The sequence below is a fragment of the Grammomys surdaster genome, unplaced genomic scaffold (assembly GCF_004785775.1).
Source record: "Grammomys surdaster isolate TR1022 unplaced genomic scaffold, NIH_TR_1.0 166, whole genome shotgun sequence".
NCBI lineage: Eukaryota > Metazoa > Chordata > Mammalia > Rodentia > Muridae > Grammomys > Grammomys surdaster.
Genome location: NW_021604614.1, coordinates 11,703,092 through 11,720,931, shown reverse-complemented (window position 1 = coordinate 11,720,931; position 17,840 = coordinate 11,703,092). Strand labels below are relative to the sequence as shown.

Here is a 17,840-nt window from a genome sequence, read left to right as displayed (position 1 = left end):
ACCCCCACGGACAACTTGGCATCAGGCCTGTGTGAAGGAGGAGACAGCTCCACCTTTTAATTTACCCTAAATTATGTGCAAGGGCCAGCAAGATGGCTCAGAGCCTGGAAAGGTGCTTGCAGCCAAGCTTGACCACCTGACGTGGCAGAAGGAGAAAAACCGACTCCCGCAAAGTGTCCTCTGAACCCCCAGTAAGTAAATAAGCTATAATGACAATTATGTAAATGATTAGAATTAAATAAAACCTCTGGAGTATCTTAAAGGCTCACTGTGTGGGGACAGTCTTCCATCTAGAGTAGATTTCCCAACCTTTTGCTGTTCCGCTTGGCAATCACTGGGTTCTAGAGAGACTTGGATGAATGCCAGTATTACAGGCAAACTCTAAATGAAGCCGTGAGATCTTTGTGGCTCTAGAATTTCTAGATTGCATAGCAAATCTCCAGATGGGGGGGGCTGGAAGATGGCTTCATGGTTAAAGAGCATCCGCTGAGCAAGCATGAAGGCCCAAGTTCAAATCCTGTGACCACTTAAAAAGACAGGCATGGTGGCGGGTCCCTGTAACCCCCATGCTGTGGTCAGGCAGGCACCAGGCAGATCCCTGTTGGCTGCAAGCCTAGCTCCAGGTTCAGTGAGAGATCCCGCCTCAGAGAAATAAGGCAGAGAGAATAGAGCAAGACAGGCAGGCAGTGCCATCCCGTGGCCTCTGCACAGGCACATGGGTGCAATACTGAATGTATATACATCACACACACACACACAGAATGTACAAAATCCTCGTGTCTGGGAGGTACCACTTCTTACTTCTCCCTGTCCCGTATGAGGGACCCGGGACAGTGGCACACTGAGGCCCGGTGCCCACTGCCTTACTTTTTCTCTGCCATTCTTTAGTCTACCGCTAGATAATTGTCACGACTATCACACAAATACACACACACATGTGTGTCAGAGTGTGGGTTTGCTATTTTCATTAACTTGTTTGAATATCCTGACCAGTGGGACATAGTAGGTTTGGCTTTCCTTCAGCTGGTCACAGTGCAGTGAGGCAAGCCCTGTCCACTTGACTTATAAAGTGTGAAACACATAGCCAGGTGTGGTGGTACGTGCCTGCAGTTTAGCAGGCAGAGGCAGGAGGATCACCACTAGTGTGAAGCCAGCCTGGTTGACCTAGTAGGTTCTAGGCTAGCCTGGGTAACAGTGTGAGACTCTGATCTCCAGCCTTCCTTACAAAATAGAAACACAGAGGGGTTTAGAATGGATTCCTACCCACCCTTCCTCTCATGGTTTGTCCCCTTTGGACGCTTCGTTGGCCTGAGCCATGGCTGAAGCTGCCTCTTTGGTTTAGGCTTGGGATAATGACAAAATTGTACATCCTGAACCCCAAAGCCGTGAGTGTCATTGAGCTGTATGGCATCCTGGATCCCACCACTCGAGACTGGACAGATGGGGTCCTGTCGAACATCTTCCGGGAAATCAACAGGCCGACCGACAAGAAGGAACGGAAGTGAGTGTCTTCCTAACTGGCCAGAAGCCTGGATTAGATATTTCTTTGGCGTCTTTCAATTTTGAGCAGTTCCTTAGATTTTTTTGTTTTTTTTACCTTATGACCTTGATGCATTATAGATTCCAGACCAGTTGCGTTATAGACGAGTCTTGGTTTTAGTTTTCTGGCTGTTCTCTTGATGTTAGATTCTGGCTGTGCATCTCAGAAATGCTACAGAGATGATGTATCTGTCTCTGCACTGCACATGCATGGTGTCTGCATGTGCCATTAGTCAGGGTGCCTTGTCTTCTGGACCATGCATTACTCCCCACTTTGGAGTGGATTGGCCGTCTACGGGGAGACACCTCATGGTGGTGCTAACACCCTATTCCTCATCAAACCCACACCCAGTGGTCTGAACAGCTAGTGTTACTTGCTTGAGTCCAGCCTTTCTACCATGGATACAGACGGAAAGGGACTTCCTGTTGGGAGATGACGTAATTGGACTGTGGGCTGTAAGTCATACAGTGGGACTGGAAATATATTGTATGTCCTCAACTTGATAACAACCCAGAGGGTGTGAAGAGAACACGTCTATTTTTAGGAACTATGTGTTGAAGTATTTAGGGGAAAGGATTATCCTATCTGTAAAAGATCAAAGAGAAAGGGGTTGGGAGGAGGGAGAAGAACAGAGGGGGAGGGGAGAGATGGGGGGCAGAGGGAGAGAAGTGGGTGAAGAGGAGGAGGAGAGGGAGAGGGGGAGAGAGGGAGCAAGAAAGAGGGATAGAGAGGTGGGGCAGACGATATATCTAACAGTTGGAGAATCTCCCTGGTCCTCTGAACTATTTTCTCATGAAGATATAATTGCCATGGAATTGAGAGCTATCCAAATAGTCTGGAATAATCTTGTCTTGAGGTCTCTAGCTGAGCTCTCCCCCTCTCCCTGGCTAAGTGTAGTGGATGGCGGCACACATCTGTAAGCCTAGCATCTGGGATACTGAGGCAAGAGACTTTTGAGCTAGCCTGAGCTACCTCATGAGAGGCTGTCTAAGAATAAATAAACTGGGCTAGAGAGATGGCTGAGTGTTTGAGGACACTGTCTGCTCTTCCAGATGGGTGGGGTTCAGTTCCTAGCACCCAACTGTCAACTATCTGTAACTCCAGTTCTAGCTGCCCTCTCTTGGGCTCCCCGGGCACTGCATACACATGTGGTATAGACATCCATACAGGCAAACACTCATACAAATGAAATAAAGATGAAAAAAATCTTTTAAAAGTGAAGGAAGAAAGAAAAGAAATAACAAAGTATTTTTTTAAAATAGTGATAGATTGACATTTATTCTTGACCTCAGCTTTAAGACAAAAATGGGGTGTGGAGTGGTGGACCACCATGACAAGCTCTGTCCCCGTGATACCACTCACTCAGGATTGGTAGATGATCCCCATGTAAGAAGTCAGAATACTGTGGCTGAAGAGGACAAAGAAAGAGAAAGGCCAATGGCATGAGAGAAGGGAGTGCAAACTCCAAACAAAACACATGGCTCCAAGAGGCAGAAACTGAGTCGTAGCGTATGAATTGGCTCTACAGTAAATGTTTTCACGTTAAAGGAATGCCAGTCAGGCACACTATTGGCCAGTTTAGCAGTGTGTTATTCTCAGGAGGGAAGGTCAGTTGTCTTAGTCAGGGTTTCTATTCCTGCGCAAAACACCATGACCAAGAAGCAAGTTGGGGAGGAAAAGGTTTATTCAGCTTACACTTCCACATTGCTGTTCATCACCAAAGGAAGTCAGGACTGGAACTCAAGCATGTCAGGAAGCAGGAGCTATGAGGATCCTGGCTGGCAACCCTGGGACAGACGCAGAGCAGGAGTGACAGTGGGGTCATTGAAAATGCTGTAGGGTCTATGGCCTACTGACCAAACTATGCTCTTTGGTCACCGCAGGTATATTTTGTTCGATGGCGACGTGGATGCCTTGTGGGTGGAAAACATGAACTCCGTGATGGATGACAACAAGCTGTTGACCTTGGCCAACGGGGAGCGCATTCGGCTCCAGTCGCACTGTGCCCTGCTCTTTGAGGCAAGTAGTGCCTAGATCCGAACTTGAACTCGAGCTTCGCTTTGGGTTAATTAATTCTTTATTGAGGTAGGTGGCCGTGAAAATTCGGAAGTTTATGATGAGTTGATTTCTTTTTTTATTTTTAACATTACATTTATCCGTGTTTGTGAACTTGGGTATGTGTGTAGGTGTCTTAGGATTTTACTGCTGTGAACAGACACCATGACCAAGGCAAGTCTTATAAGGAGAACATTTAATTGAGGTTGGCTTATAGGTTCAGAGGTTCAGTCCATTATCATCAAGGCAGGGACATGGTAGCATCCAGGCAGGCATGGTGCAGGAGGAGCTGAGAGTTCTGTATCTTCATCTGAAGGCTGCTAGCAGAATATTGATTTCCAGGCAACTAGGATGAAGGTATTAAAGCCTATTCCCACAGTGACATACCTACTCCAACAAGGCCACACCCTCTAATAGTGCCACTCCCTGGGGCAAGCATAGTCAAACCATGATGGTAGGTCAGAGGACAACTTGTGGGAGTTGGTTCTTTTTTTCCAGTGTGTGAGTCCCAGGGACTGAACTTGTCTTGTGAGGCTTGGCAGCCAATGCTTTGCTCACTGAGCCTTCTCGTCTGGCCCAACCCTTTGTTTCACATCCTTCTTCCATTATCTCCTCTTTACTCTAAGCCACGATTGACTTTTTTTAAAAAGCTATTTCTCCTGAGAATCTTTCTATTATCTATAGACAACGTGGTAGCCCGTGATTCACTCCTTTGCTAAATTTAAACCTGAGTTTGGGTTTGGAAAGATGGCTCAGTGGTTAAGTGTACTTACTATTCCAGATGACCTAAGTTTGGCTCCCAGAACCCAGCTCACAAACACCTATCACTTGATCTCAAGAGGATACAATACCCTCTTCTGGCCTCTTCAGGTACTACACTTACATAGTACACACATGTGCACACACACATACACACACACACACACACACACACTAAAATACAAGCTTTTAAATGTACACATTATTACTGAATATGATGGCACATGCTTGTAATACCAGCAGTTAGAAGATTGCTCAGGAGGCAGGAGGATTCCCATGAGTCTGAAGCCTGTAGCAAGCCCCTACAGAAACAAAGCAAAAGTTAAAAACTTTATGTATTACTTAATGACGGAGTCCTCTGACTGTGAGGGTTCATTTGCTGGCCCTCCCTCCTCAGAATACTATATTGTTAAATTGTTTAACAGCAAACCCCATTTACATAGTTTTCAATATGGAAATATTTACTACAGAGCCAGCTGTAATTCATTCTTTGCCTTTTAGGGCCATTTATTTTTGTCTGGAGTTTGTAGCGACCTTCCTTTTTTCTCACGCTGTTTACCTTTATCTTCATTAGAAAATTCTTTCTTATCATGTCAAGAGTTGAGCCCTCCTGTTTTTCGTAGAGACCACTTTCCGAGCCCCACCCCCGCCCCACTTCCTGATTACCATAACAAGTGCTCTCCCTAGCTGCGCCCTAGGACTGGCTCTTGTCCCAGCTTAATAGTGACATCCTTTTTCTCCAGTCTGCAGAATCCACTGGTACACTTGTGCTTGTGTATACCGTGGTCTAGTTGGCTCATGAAACCATGTCTTTTATGAAGAGAGACATCTGTCAATGTTGTTAACTTTAGACTTACACTTTGTGATACCCGTTGCCAGCCACATTAAAAAAGAAACAGAGAGAAGGAGAAGAAAACTGTAATGTGATGTCTGGAGGCTGAGGCTGTAGGTCAGTTGGTAGAGAGCTTATTGCCCGTAGTTTTTGCTCTACCCAGAAGTCCCACCTGTACCTTCTGCCCAGCAATTGTCCTATGGCTTTCTTTTTTTTTTTGATCTTGCCTCAAGTTTATTTGTAAAAACAGCATAGGACACTGGTCATCTGCAAATAGTGTGTGGGTAGGTGTGTAGCTTCGAATCCGCTTCCCAAGCTTGGGGTGAGCGATGAAAGCCAGGCGGCTGAGTTTGCGGCTGGGGCCCTTTGGCATCTTGGGCTTGATGGCCTGAGGCTTCACAAGGGCCTTAATGGCCTCTGCGCGTGCACTCACTGCCTTTGCATTGTTGGCCTGCATCTTCTTCAGGCCTTTCTTGTTGTGCTTCTTGGCAAAGCGCATGTTCCTCAAGAACTTGGGATCAACCCCCTTAAGAGACTCGTATCTTTGTGACCGAGGTTTCTTGATGCCATTTCTGTGCCATTTGCGGGACTGGTTGTGTGTGGTGTGGTTCTTGGACTTGGGCATGTCTACACAGTAACCTGCGGCTTCCGCAGCGCCTGGGACCAGAAGAGAAAGAGTGTCCTATGGCTTTCTTTACTGACAGATCAAGAACCAATTAGGGAACAGGACCTTAGCATTAGCATCGCCTCCTATAGAGCTCACCTTGCATTCACAAGGCCCTGAGTTTATCCCAACACTGCATAAAGCAGATGGGCTGCCACACCTGTCATTCTAGCCCTCAGGGAGTGGAGGCATGAGGACCAGGAATTCAAGGTTATCCTTAATTACAGGGTAGCCTGGGCTATATGAGACCCTACCTTAAAAAACTGAAACAGCCGGGCAGTGGTAACACATCCCTTTAATCCCAGCACTTGGGAGGCAGAGGCAGGTGGGTCTCTGAGAATTTGAGGCCAACCTGGTCTATAAAGTGAGTTCCAGGACAACCAAGGCTACACAAGGAAACCCTGTCTTAGAGAGAGAGAGAGAGAGAGAGAGAGAGAGGAACAAAAATCAATCAATCAACCAAACAAAAACTGAAATAAAACAAAACAAAGTGGCTGGAGAGATGACCCAATGGTTGCCATGGGCGATCTCATCATGACCACCATGTTTGGTTAAAAACCTCATAACAGCTGTACTGACTATCTGGCAGGGCTTCCTGTCCTTGTGAGTCTTTGCACAGAGCCTTTACATAGGTCCTGGCATGTGTGGACCATGTGTTAGCAGCCATGAGGAGAGGGTTTACTAGCTGTAGAGTTTGCTTTCTTCCCAGGTTGGAGACTTGCAGTACGCCTCTCCGGCTACCGTGTCTCGATGCGGGATGGTCTATGTGGACCCTAAGAACCTGAAATACCAACCATACTGGAAAAAATGGCTACAACAGATACAGAACAAGGTGAGACTTGTCCTCAAACAGCTGGAGCACAGCAGAAGTGTTGAACAAGGGGTGCTTAGAGGAGCAGGCACCTGCTGTGTGTGTCCCTGAGTGTACAGCCTGACAAGCCTCTGGGTCGTGTGTACTGGTGAGATGGGTAATGATATTCACGGCTTAGGCCAGGAATCAACACGCCTCAGCAAAGAGGCAGATAGGAAACATTATCAGTTGCACGATCGAGTTTCTTTTGTACCTACTCTAGTTTGCCCCTAGGGTGGGAACACATCCAGAGACAATACAGGGATTCGGGACATGGCTGTAGGAAGCCAGGTGGATTCTGGGTAACATACATCTGGAGGCACACACACAGACACACATCGGTGTGTAACCAGTGTGCAAACCTGGTTCAGATGAGCCCAATTATGGAGAGACAGGGTGCCCCGTTCTGTGCTTTTGCTCAGCTGCATGAGTGTCATGCACGTGAACCAGTTTGCCCTGTAGCAAAGATCACATGGCTTCAGTTAACTGCTGTGTCCCATCTTAACAGTAGGATTTACAGAAAGTTGATGTATAAGGCTGTCACACGTGCTCTGTGGCTTTAATCACACCCAATATCCTGTGACCTCATTTGCACAGGTGGCCCGGATGTCTCTCTCGAAGGGCCGCTTGGCTGTCGTGAATTGGAAACCAGAACATAATTATCGCAGAGAAGAGATGGACAGGGGAAACATGCCGGGGCCACAGGAAGCGATGTCCTGTGGGGGAGGATTTTCCTCAGGGGGACCCATGAGTCCCTTGGTGGACTTTGATACTACTTTGAAAAGATACTTCCAGCACTCAACTTTATTTTCTTAAAATTCACTTTACTTTTTGATTAAGTACACACACACACACACACACACACACACTGATACATATGAGTGCTGCATGACCCCCGGGACCTGGAGTTACAGCAGTTATGTGCTGCCCAGTGTGTGTCTTGGGGACGGAACATTGGTTCCTCTCCAAGAGCAGTCCACCATCTTAAACTTTTAAAACATGTCTATTTTATTATGTTATGCATGCTAGTGTTTTACCTGTATGTATTTATGTGCACCGTGTGTATGCCTGGTGTGCCCAGGGAGGTCAGACGATGGTGTCAGATCCCCTGGGACTGGAGTCATAGCCTGGAGTGAGTCACCGTGTAGGTGTAAAGAATTGGACACAGGTCCTCTGTAAAAACAGCAAATGATCTCAGCTGCCGACCCATGGCTCCGGAATTAGTATGTCATTGTAAGCATAGAGCCCGGCCTCCAGCTTCACATCGGTTACGTAACTTTGTACTCTTCGCTGAACGACTGATTGTGGTACTTGCATTCTAAGACCATCAGCTTCTCCCCTGTCAAAAGGGGCCTGTTACCCTCTGTCACTCCAAGGTGTGGGTACATTGTGGTAGTAAAGAAAAAAAATGGGTGTAGCCTAAAGAACCTTTCTCGTGTGTGACTTAATACACACACGAAAGTCAGCGGCTCTGGGATTTGGCCCCTGTCAAAGTCATTGTCACAGTGATTTCTTACGCTTCTTGGGACAAGACAAACCTCTGATGAAATTCCAGTTAACAAGACTCTTGGAAAGGACTTGGATCTCCCCTCCATAGGTGGAGCAAAAGTATTTAAATGACCTCTTCGAGAAGTATGTGCCCACTCTCATCGACATGATCATAGAAGGCATAGTGGACGGGAGGCAAGGGGAGAGGCTGAAGATGGTGGTTCCTCAGACAGACCTAAATATGGTAAGACCACTCCCCCGCTGAGGGCGAAAGGGAAGCTTCCCGAGAGATGGTCCTACGAGGTGGGGGAGGGGCCTCCAGGGACCAGTGATGCCTCATGGGTGAATGGCATGCCCCCATGCAAGCCAAGGTGCCAGGCTCCCTGTGTCTGAACCAATATGGCGGGTATAGGTGCCATCACTGTGGGATAGGGGACCCCAGGACTCAGGATAGGATGGTATCATGGAGGTAGGGAAGATGGGCTGAGACAGGCTTCTTGTGACCAGGTGACCCAGTTAACCAAGATGATGGATTCGCTACTAGAAGGGGAAATCGAGGACATTGACCTGCTGGAGTGCTTCTTCCTGGAGGCTCTCTACTGCTCCCTGGGTTCGTCCCTGCTCGAGGACGGAAGAGTCAAATTCGACGAGTGTATTAAACGCCTCTCATCAATGCCCACCGCGGATACTGAGGGGAACTGGGCCCGACCCGGAGAATTGCCAGGTAAGGAACCTGGAGCCTCTCTCAGGTGCAGAGATGAATAGACTCTTCCTTGTTCCCCGCCTGTATGGCTTGGTGGCCTGGGTGACATGACCACTTGTTACATTCAGGACTTCAAATGCCCCGCTTTCGGTCACCCCTCCCACAATCCTCCTCCCCTCCTACCTCCCCTCCTCTTCTGATCTGGTGGGGGCCTCCTTGGGTATCCCCCCACCCTGGTACATCAAGTCTGTGAGGCTAGGTACATCCTCTCCCACTGAGGCCAGACAAGGCAGCCCAGCTAGAAGAGCATAGCCCACATACAGGCAGCAGCTTTGGGGACAGCCCCCACTCCAGTTGTTTGGGGCCCACATGAAGACCAAACTGCACATCTGCTACATGTGTATGCCAGGGCAGGATGTAGATCCAGCCTGTATATGTTCTTTGGTTGGTAGTTCAGACTCTGAGAGCCCCAAGGGTCCAGGTTAGTTGACTCTGTTGGTCTTCCTGGGGAATTCCTTTCCCCTTTCAGTCCCATAATCTTCCTCCTATTCTTCTGTGAGAGTCCCCAAGCTCCATCCACTGTTTGGCTGTGGGTGTCTGCATCTGTCTGAGTCAGCTGCTGGGTGGAGCCTCTCAGAGGACAGCCATGCTAGACTCCTGTGTGCAAGCACAACAGAGTGTCATTAATGGTGTCAGGATGTGCTTGTCCATGGGGATGGGTCTCAAGTTGGGCCATTCCCTCAGTCTCTGTTCAAAGTCCTTAGTCATCAGGGAAATGCAAATCAAAACAACTTTGAGATTCCATCTTACACTGGTCAGAATGGCTAAGACCAAAAGCTCAAGTGACAGCACATGCTGGCGAAGATGTAGAACAAGGGGAACGCTCCTCCATTGCTGGTGGGAGTGCAAACTTGTACAACCACTCTGGAATTCAATTTGGTGGTTTCTTAGAAACCAGGCATAGTCCCACCTCAGCTATACCACTCCTGGGTTTAAGATTTTGTGTGAAGACATTCACCCTTAAATACAAACAGGTGGGGCCCATGAATGGCCTTCTGCTTGGGGAAAAGGTCTGTCCCAGAGATGGGTGGGTATGGCACACATGTGAATGGGGTTCCTGTGAGGAAATGGTGTGACGAACGGGGTGCAGGGGTGGATGGGAATCCAGCTCTGAAGCTGTCCTTAACACTCTGGTTGTCCACCTCTTTCCCATCCAGTCTCTTCCAGATGCCCTCATGGGTCACAGGTCATGGGTCATACCTGTACTTCTCCAGTCTCAGAGTTTAGCATCTGCATCAAAACTGTCTGTTTACTTGTCTCTATTTCCCCTTGTTAGGGCCACCAGCATCTGTAAGGGTGGGGACATGGCTTTGCACCCCATGGTTGTGTCCCCCAGGTAAGGCTTGGTGGCTAACGGCAAACAGGTAGCACTGGCTCAAAATTCTCAGACTCCGACCCATGCAAGGACAGCATTGATTCTGAATACCTATCCTGTGAAGGCGTAGCAAGCAAGTACAGGCAGCTCATTCCAGATGTGTCAGAATCCATCCCACTCCCATATCTGTGACCCAAAGCAACACGGATCCTTGTCCCCTACAGGGCACCTTCCCACCCTATACGACTTCCATTTTGATTCCAAGCGGAACCACTGGATCCCGTGGAACAAGCTAGTTCCTGAGTATGTCCACAGCCACGAGAAGAAATTTGTCGACATCCTGGGTGTGTAAGCATTGGGCTCGGTCTTAGCTTCCTGGTGTGAATGAGTGTGGAAAAGTGTGAAAAGACAACTGTGGCCTCATTGGCAACTGAGTGCCAGCCTGGGAACTGGTTGGGAGTTACTAGAGGTTGGCACCATGGGCCCCTCGGGGTTCCTCTTTGTCCCGTGCTTCTGAGCACCTCTGTGTGGCTGTGTCCTGGGCTTTTCTGGGTAAATGGATATTCATGGTGGCCCGATCTCCACTTTCCTTTGCATTTCCTGGGGCATTCCAGCCACAGGGCTGGCTGGGTCCAGGGAGGGTAAGAGGGAAGCCACAGCATCTGTTCACAAAGGGCATGGACCTGTAGAGTCCTGTTCCGTCCCTTATGAGTCCATAGTAAGTGTGTCCGGTCTGGTGCATGCTGCTAATGTAGCAAGGTACCTGCATTTTCTCAGAAGCCCTCTGGGATTGAAACTTTGCTACAGGAGAGTTGGCGGGCTGCACCTGTGTGTGCTGAGACGCTGCCTTCAGTGGAGGTTTCCAAGGAATTGGTCCTGCAGGGGCTGGAGGCATGAGTTGGGTTTTCAATTAGAGTGCAAATCAGTTGCTGTTCCGGAAGCAGGTTGGTTGAAGCTGGGACAGTTGCCACCATCACTTTGCCAGGGAAATAGTTCATACTTAATTCGATCGGCTGGATGTCACGTCTCTGAAAACCCATGGAACGGCGGGGAAACTGAGGCTAGGCTTTGACTCACAGGCACCTGTACAGCCAGAGCTTGGCTTAAAAAAACAACAACAAACACCAGGTGGCGGCACAGTGGCACATCGTCTTTGATCCTGGTACTTGGGAGGCAGAGGCAGGCAGAGTTCTGTGGGTTCAAGGCCAGCCTGGTTTATAGAGTGAGTTCCAGGACAGTTGGGGCTACCCACGGAAACCCTGTCTAGGAAACCCAAAACCAAACCAGGTTGGAGAGATGGCTTACTGACTGGTTCAATTCCCAGCAACCACATGGCAGTTCACAACCATCTGTAACTGTGGCTCTAGGGAATCTGACTCCTTCCCTCACACAGAGATACATGTAGGCAAAAACCACTAATTCACATTAAAAACTTGAAAAAAAAACGAAAACAAAATTGTGGGGGTGGGGGGCGGCCCCGCCGCACCGGGGCACACTTGTGGAAGCATAATTGGTCCATCAAGGGTCTTCCTATAATGTTCTGTGCTTTCTTGCCTTGAGACAGGACCCCTCACTGAGCCTGAGGCTTGTTCTGGCTCTCCTGACTGGCTAGCTCTACATACTAGAATTATAGCCACGCACAGCCACACACAGATTTTCACATAGGTGCTGGGGATTTGAATGCAGATCCCCATGCTTCTAGAGCAAAGTTCTTACCCACTGAGCCACCTCTCCAGGCCCAGCTACCTCTTCTTGGATGCATGGGGACTCGGTGTGAACGGCCAGGGCCCAAATGCTTGGCATTCCTATGACCCTCAGATTCTCCTATCTTCCAGTTCACACAGTGGACACCACCCGTACCACCTGGATACTAGAACAGATGGCTAAAATCAAGCACCCTGTCCTTTTTGTGGGTGAATCCGGCACTTCTAAGACAGCTACTACCCAGAATTTCCTCAAAAATCTGAACGAGGAGACCAACGTAAGTGTCCGTTTGTATGAGTTAGCAGTTGCTGCTTTGTAACAAGTTACCCCAGCACCCGGTGGTCTAAGGTGACCATGACCTCCCATTTTCCATGGGTCAGGAATTGTAAAGTAGCTTAGCTGGGTAACTCAAGGTCAGGTTCTCTCATGAAATTGTAGTTGGTGAAGGCTGTGCTCATTTGAAGGCCTGACTAGAGCTGGGTGAGCATCTCCTAAGATGGCATTTCATGTGGCTGGAGGCCTCAGATCCTCACGGTGTGGCCCTCTCCTAGGAATGCCTGACTGAATGCTTGTCTTAGACCTTTGCTATAAACAAAAGACTGGAGACCAAGACCTCTTGGGGGCCAGCTAGTTCAAGAACATGGTTCTGCTGTCTGACAGGCGAGGGCCTTCTTGGTACAGGGCAAGTATGGTGGAAGGTATCATCCGGTGAGGAAGAGAGAGCCTGTCAGAGAAAGTCCCACCTTCATAACAGAAAAGAAAAGCTACTTCCTGAGAACCCCTGAGTCTGTTTCTTTGCAGATGGCTTGATATGAGCTTGAGACTCCCATCTGATCCGCTCCCAGAGTCCTGGGAGCCTCCAAGACTCACTCTCGTGAAATGAATGATTATATTATACTATATTATTATATTTGGCACATAATCCTTTCACAGCAGTGACAGCCAAGGGTAACTGGCTTCCTTCACTGTGGAAATCTAAGATGGACCACAAGGCAGAAGCCAATATGTTCCTTTGGGACAGCGTCAGGAATGCACTATCCCAGAGACTCAGACAAACATGTGTGTTTCTTTTCATGATGTCAGAATCTACTAAATAATAAGAAATTCACGGGGTTTCAATGACAACTATTTATCACAAAGTTCACCAACCCACTTTGGTAACCCGTATTCGAACTTTGGCTATTTTGTGGTTCTTCTTTCTTCCACGGTTCTCCACCTTTCTTCCATCCTTTCAAGTCTATAGATAGGAGAGAGAAAAGGATAGACAGGAAATGGGTGTTGTTATCGTTAGACTACTTCCTGCTGACTAGGGACATCGAGTTCCTTGGGGCAAGGTTTGACCTTCACTGTCAGGGTATCTAATTTCTTCTTTTCTCCTTTCTTTGTGCACGGCTACTTGACAAACTGCAACCAACAGCCCATCCCACCACTGAGGGTCCTAGCATTTATATTCCCGGTGGAAAAGTCCCATGTTTCCAAATGTATCTGCAGCTGGCAAAATCACGCAAGAGAACAAGAGGGCCACCATTTCATATACTACAGAGCTACTTAGAGTGAGACACGTCAATATGTAACTTGCAGTTGTCACTCAGTTCTGCAGTACAAGATGGGCCACACCGGGAGGCCTCTCCTCCTCTTGATTGGACATGGGGTGCAGGTGATAGAGGACCATTGTGGAGGTTAGCTGCCACAGTCTCTGTCATCCTTTTGTACATTCTAGAACTTGGTCAAATGTGGGAAGGTCTGCAGGGTCTCAGCATAGGCTATCATCGTAGGACAAGCTGAAGTTCACACACACACACCAACTCCTTGGGAACTCACAGGGGCATGCACATGGGGAAAGCGAGGGTGTCCATGGTGACAAGGAAGCTGTGTCCTTTCCTCATACACTGTCACCTCCAAGGGCTTGTTCATGTCCTCTGTGTCCCTCTACTGGCTTCAACCGCTTTCTTAGTCTCACAGTCCGCTTTTGTTTATCTCTGTCCACCGCTGTGCTTTCCTCTTCTGTGATAAAAACACATGACCACAGCAGCTAATGGAAGGGTTGATCTGGGTCTTAGGGTTCCAGAGTGATAAGAGTCCATTGCCATCCTGGGGAAGTGTGGCAACAACACCAGGCATGGCAGCATGGATAACTGAGAACTCACGTCTCAAACCGTTAGCTGGAATGGGAATGGCGTGTGGTTTTTAAAATCTCAAAGCCCACCCCCAGTGATACACTTCCTCCAGGGAGGCCACATCTCTTTCCCCCAACAACTGGATACCAAGTATCCAAATGCCGCAAACTTGTGGGAAACCCCAGTTCTTATCTCAACTTTAGAACCTCAAAAGACAGAGATAGCAGGATATATGACAGATCTTTGTGAGTTCTGGGCTAGCCTGGTCTACACAGTGAGTTCCAGGGTTCCCAGGAGAGAGATCATGTCTCAACAAACAAACATCAAAAGGCAGTGATGCCCCCCCACTTACTTCTCTGGTGTTTTCCATCCCTTGCCTCTTCTACTCTTGTGGATTCTGGAAGCCACCTGGGCCTCGGGCAGGGGGTGCTCAGCTGGGCTTTATACCGAAAGGAATATTGGGTGGATCAGGCCTGCCTACCTGTCGTCCCCCCCCCCCATGCAGTCACAGCAATGTGGTGTGTTTAGCTTTGATGGTGTCACAGCGGAGGGCACAGAGCTGGCACTAGCACCTGCGGGACTTTCAGGTCTGTGGAAACCTGGAGAGGAAGCCAAGCTCAGAATCCTCTGTGTGCATCATTGCTTTCCCAGGATCACGTCCCGAGACCTCATTGGCTGTGAGCAGACACACGTACAGAGAACCTGTTATCATATATGAACATGTACTCATGGGCAGCTAGGGCGATGGATATTTTAAAAGTCAGTTGTTCTCAATGTGTGGTCCACAGGCCAACAACTTTGGTACCAACTGAGAAATTGTTTAAATAGCTCACTGACTCTGAACCCTAGCTCTGGGCGGGGGCCAGCAAGCTGTGTGACACAGCAATTTCAGCCCCGCCAAATCCATGGGGGAGGAGAGAAGGAGGGAGAGAGGGATGAGGAGGGAGGGGGAGGAAAGGGGAGAGAGGGAGCGGAGAGGAGAGGAGAGGTGAGGAGAGGAGAGGAGAGAGAGGAGAGAGACCTCTTCCATGTGCAGGAGCTAGGAGCTTGGATGGGAACATTTTCCCTCCAGTTACAAGATTTAGTTTCTTTATTACCGGGCAGTTGCCTTGAAAACAATTGATGTTTAAAACTCCTCTGCCAGGCCTTGTAAATAGGTAGCCTTGGCAGACAATACCAACTTAGATAAGAACAAGTGAGTCATAGGCAGAGTCATAGTGACCTATCCCCTGAACCCTCACCCAGCCGATACCCTGTTCTGAAAGATATCTGTATTCCCCCTGAACACCCACACTCCAGTGTCATCCCCTTCCCCACATCCTGCCGTTCTGTGTTTATAAAACCCCTGTGTGAATGAGTATAAATTACAATTTGAAAAAAATAAATAAATTATATAAAAAAAAATAAAAAATTAAACTCTTCTGCCATGGCGAGTGGTCCAGCAGATGTCATTAAAGTTACCTTCTGGGCTCTGAAGGGTCAGGCGATTGCCTTTTTGGGGGCCGCCCAGGTAGAAGTCTCCCTCCCACCACACATCATCAGGTGACTTTTCCAGGGCTTTCTCTCTAACCACCCAGAGAGAAAGGACCAAGGAATGATCCTACCCAAGTCCAGCTTGAACCAAGCGAGTATGATGGAGTCACTCAACAGAAGCAGGGTGACCTATGGGTAATTAGCTGGTTGTATTTCTCAGGGAGAGTTGGGGGCCTTCAGAGTCTTTCCAGCCCTCCACCCAGCAATGAGGGGACATTAGTGGGCCCAACCTTGTGACGTCTCCCACCACAAGGTAGTCACGGCTGCTCTGATTTCAAGACAGTGTGGCTTCAGGGACAGTGTTCCATAGCCTGCATTGTCCCCAGGCTTATGAGTGGCAACATGTAATCTAACAGAAGGACACAGGATATGGTTATTGTTGAGACAGCGTCTCACTGTGTAGACCAGGCTGGCCTTGAGCCTACAGAGATCCTCTCACCTCTGCCTCCCGAGCATGCCGCAGCAAAAAGCCCTGGCTGGTAACACTTGAAAATGATAAACACAGACCTGGAAATGTTCTGGAGATGTTAGTCTGGAAACCGCCTGTTATACCATCCTCTGCTCTGTGGCAGATCGTGCTGATGGTCAATTTCTCCTCTCGGACCACATCCCTGGACATCCAGAGGAATTTAGAAGCCAATGTGGAGAAGCGGACAAAGGACACGTATGGGCCGCCCATGGGGAAGCGCCTGCTGGTGTTCATGGATGACATGAATATGCCAAAGGTGGGCGGGGCTTACAGGGGCTGCACGTGTGTGTGTGTGTGTGTGTGTGTGTGTGTGTGTATACGTTCATGTCTTTTTAAGATTCTTACTTTTTGTTTTTTGTTTTGTTTTTTTGGTTTTTTTTTGTTTTGTTTTTTTGTTTTGTTTTTCGAGACAGGGTTTCTCCGTGTAGTTCTGGCTGTCCTGGAACTCACTCTGTAGACCAGGCTGGCCTCGAACTCAGAAATCCGCCTGCCTCTGCCTCCCAAGTGCTGGGATTAAAGGCGTGCGCCACCACCGCCCGGCAGATTCTTACTTTTTAAGACTAATTTTAATCTTGATTTATTTTTACGGGTGTGTGCCTGTGTGTATAGATGATGTCACATGTACCCAAACAGACCAGAAGAAGGGTGTTTAGATCCCTCGGGAGCTAGAGTTACAGATTGTTGTGAGTTGCCTGACATGGAGCAGAGAACAGAACTCTGATTATCTGGAGGAGCAGCAGGTGTTCTTAACCACGGAGCCATCTCTTTAGGTCTGAGCGTGTGTCTGTAACTCCACACGGTGTGAGAGCCAGCTGAGGTGGCAGGTCCTCAATGTTCCCCTCACACAGGCCTCCTCACTGTGTGACATGGTCTCCGATGTCAGGAGTAAAGCTGCCTCCAGAGTCTGAGGGAGGGCTTCCCTGGTGAATTCTGACCTAGGTGACAACTTCTGTCCCTGAGGGAGTGCTTCCCTGGTGAACTCTGACCTAGGTGACACCTCTGTTCCCACCCGTGTGGGAGGCAGAACGGCAAGCGCCTCCCACGTCATCCTGAGTTCCACACTGAGGCTGGGGCCTGACAGGTGGAGAGTTTTCTCAGCATCCTAGAAATGAGATTTGTATCGGGTCACAGATCCTTTCTCCTCTGAAAAGTTGTCTTCTAGAAGAACTCTGTACACAGCAGGATCTGTGCATCTGTAACATGTCTGGCCATCTGTCCATTGTCCATCCACATATCTAGTTATTTATGCACCTGTTTTATTTATCTACCATCTGCTTATATTTCACCCATATGATAAGGGATCTGTAGACACTAATTCATCCACTATCCATCTACTCATCCATCTCTCCATCCATCCAGTCACCTACTCACCCATCCACCCACCCATCTATCTATCCATCCACTCATCCATCCATCTACTTGGTCACCATCCATCCATCCACCCACCCACACTACCTAACCACTCTTCTGTCTGTCCATCTACATACTCACCCATTCATCTATCCATCTATCCATCCATCCATCTGTCCATTTACCTATCTACCCATCTATCTATCCATCCATCCATCCATCCATCCATCCACTCACACACCCACCACCTGCCCACACACCCATACCTACCCACTCTTCTGTCTGTCCATCTACCTATTCACCCATTCATCTATCCGTCTACCCATTCATCCATCTGCCTATCCATCTATCTAACCATCCATCCATCCTTCTATATACATACATACACATTCTTCCATCTA

General features: G+C 48.4%; 1 protein-coding gene across 1 annotated transcript in view; it reads left to right on the top strand.

The window, feature by feature from the left end:
* The window catches only part of Dnah10 (dynein axonemal heavy chain 10), a 113,865-nt gene that overhangs the window by 60,798 nt on the left and 35,227 nt on the right, over positions 1-17,840 (top strand). The window contains exons 39-46 of the mRNA XM_028766046.1: positions 1,343-1,501; positions 3,424-3,559; positions 6,560-6,682; positions 8,298-8,432; positions 8,696-8,912; positions 10,491-10,610; positions 12,102-12,247; positions 16,193-16,345. Coding sequence (XP_028621879.1) covers positions 1,343-1,501; positions 3,424-3,559; positions 6,560-6,682; positions 8,298-8,432; positions 8,696-8,912; positions 10,491-10,610; positions 12,102-12,247; positions 16,193-16,345 — 1,189 coding nt within the window. The remainder of the gene's footprint in view (positions 1-1,342; positions 1,502-3,423; positions 3,560-6,559; positions 6,683-8,297; positions 8,433-8,695; positions 8,913-10,490; positions 10,611-12,101; positions 12,248-16,192; positions 16,346-17,840) is intronic.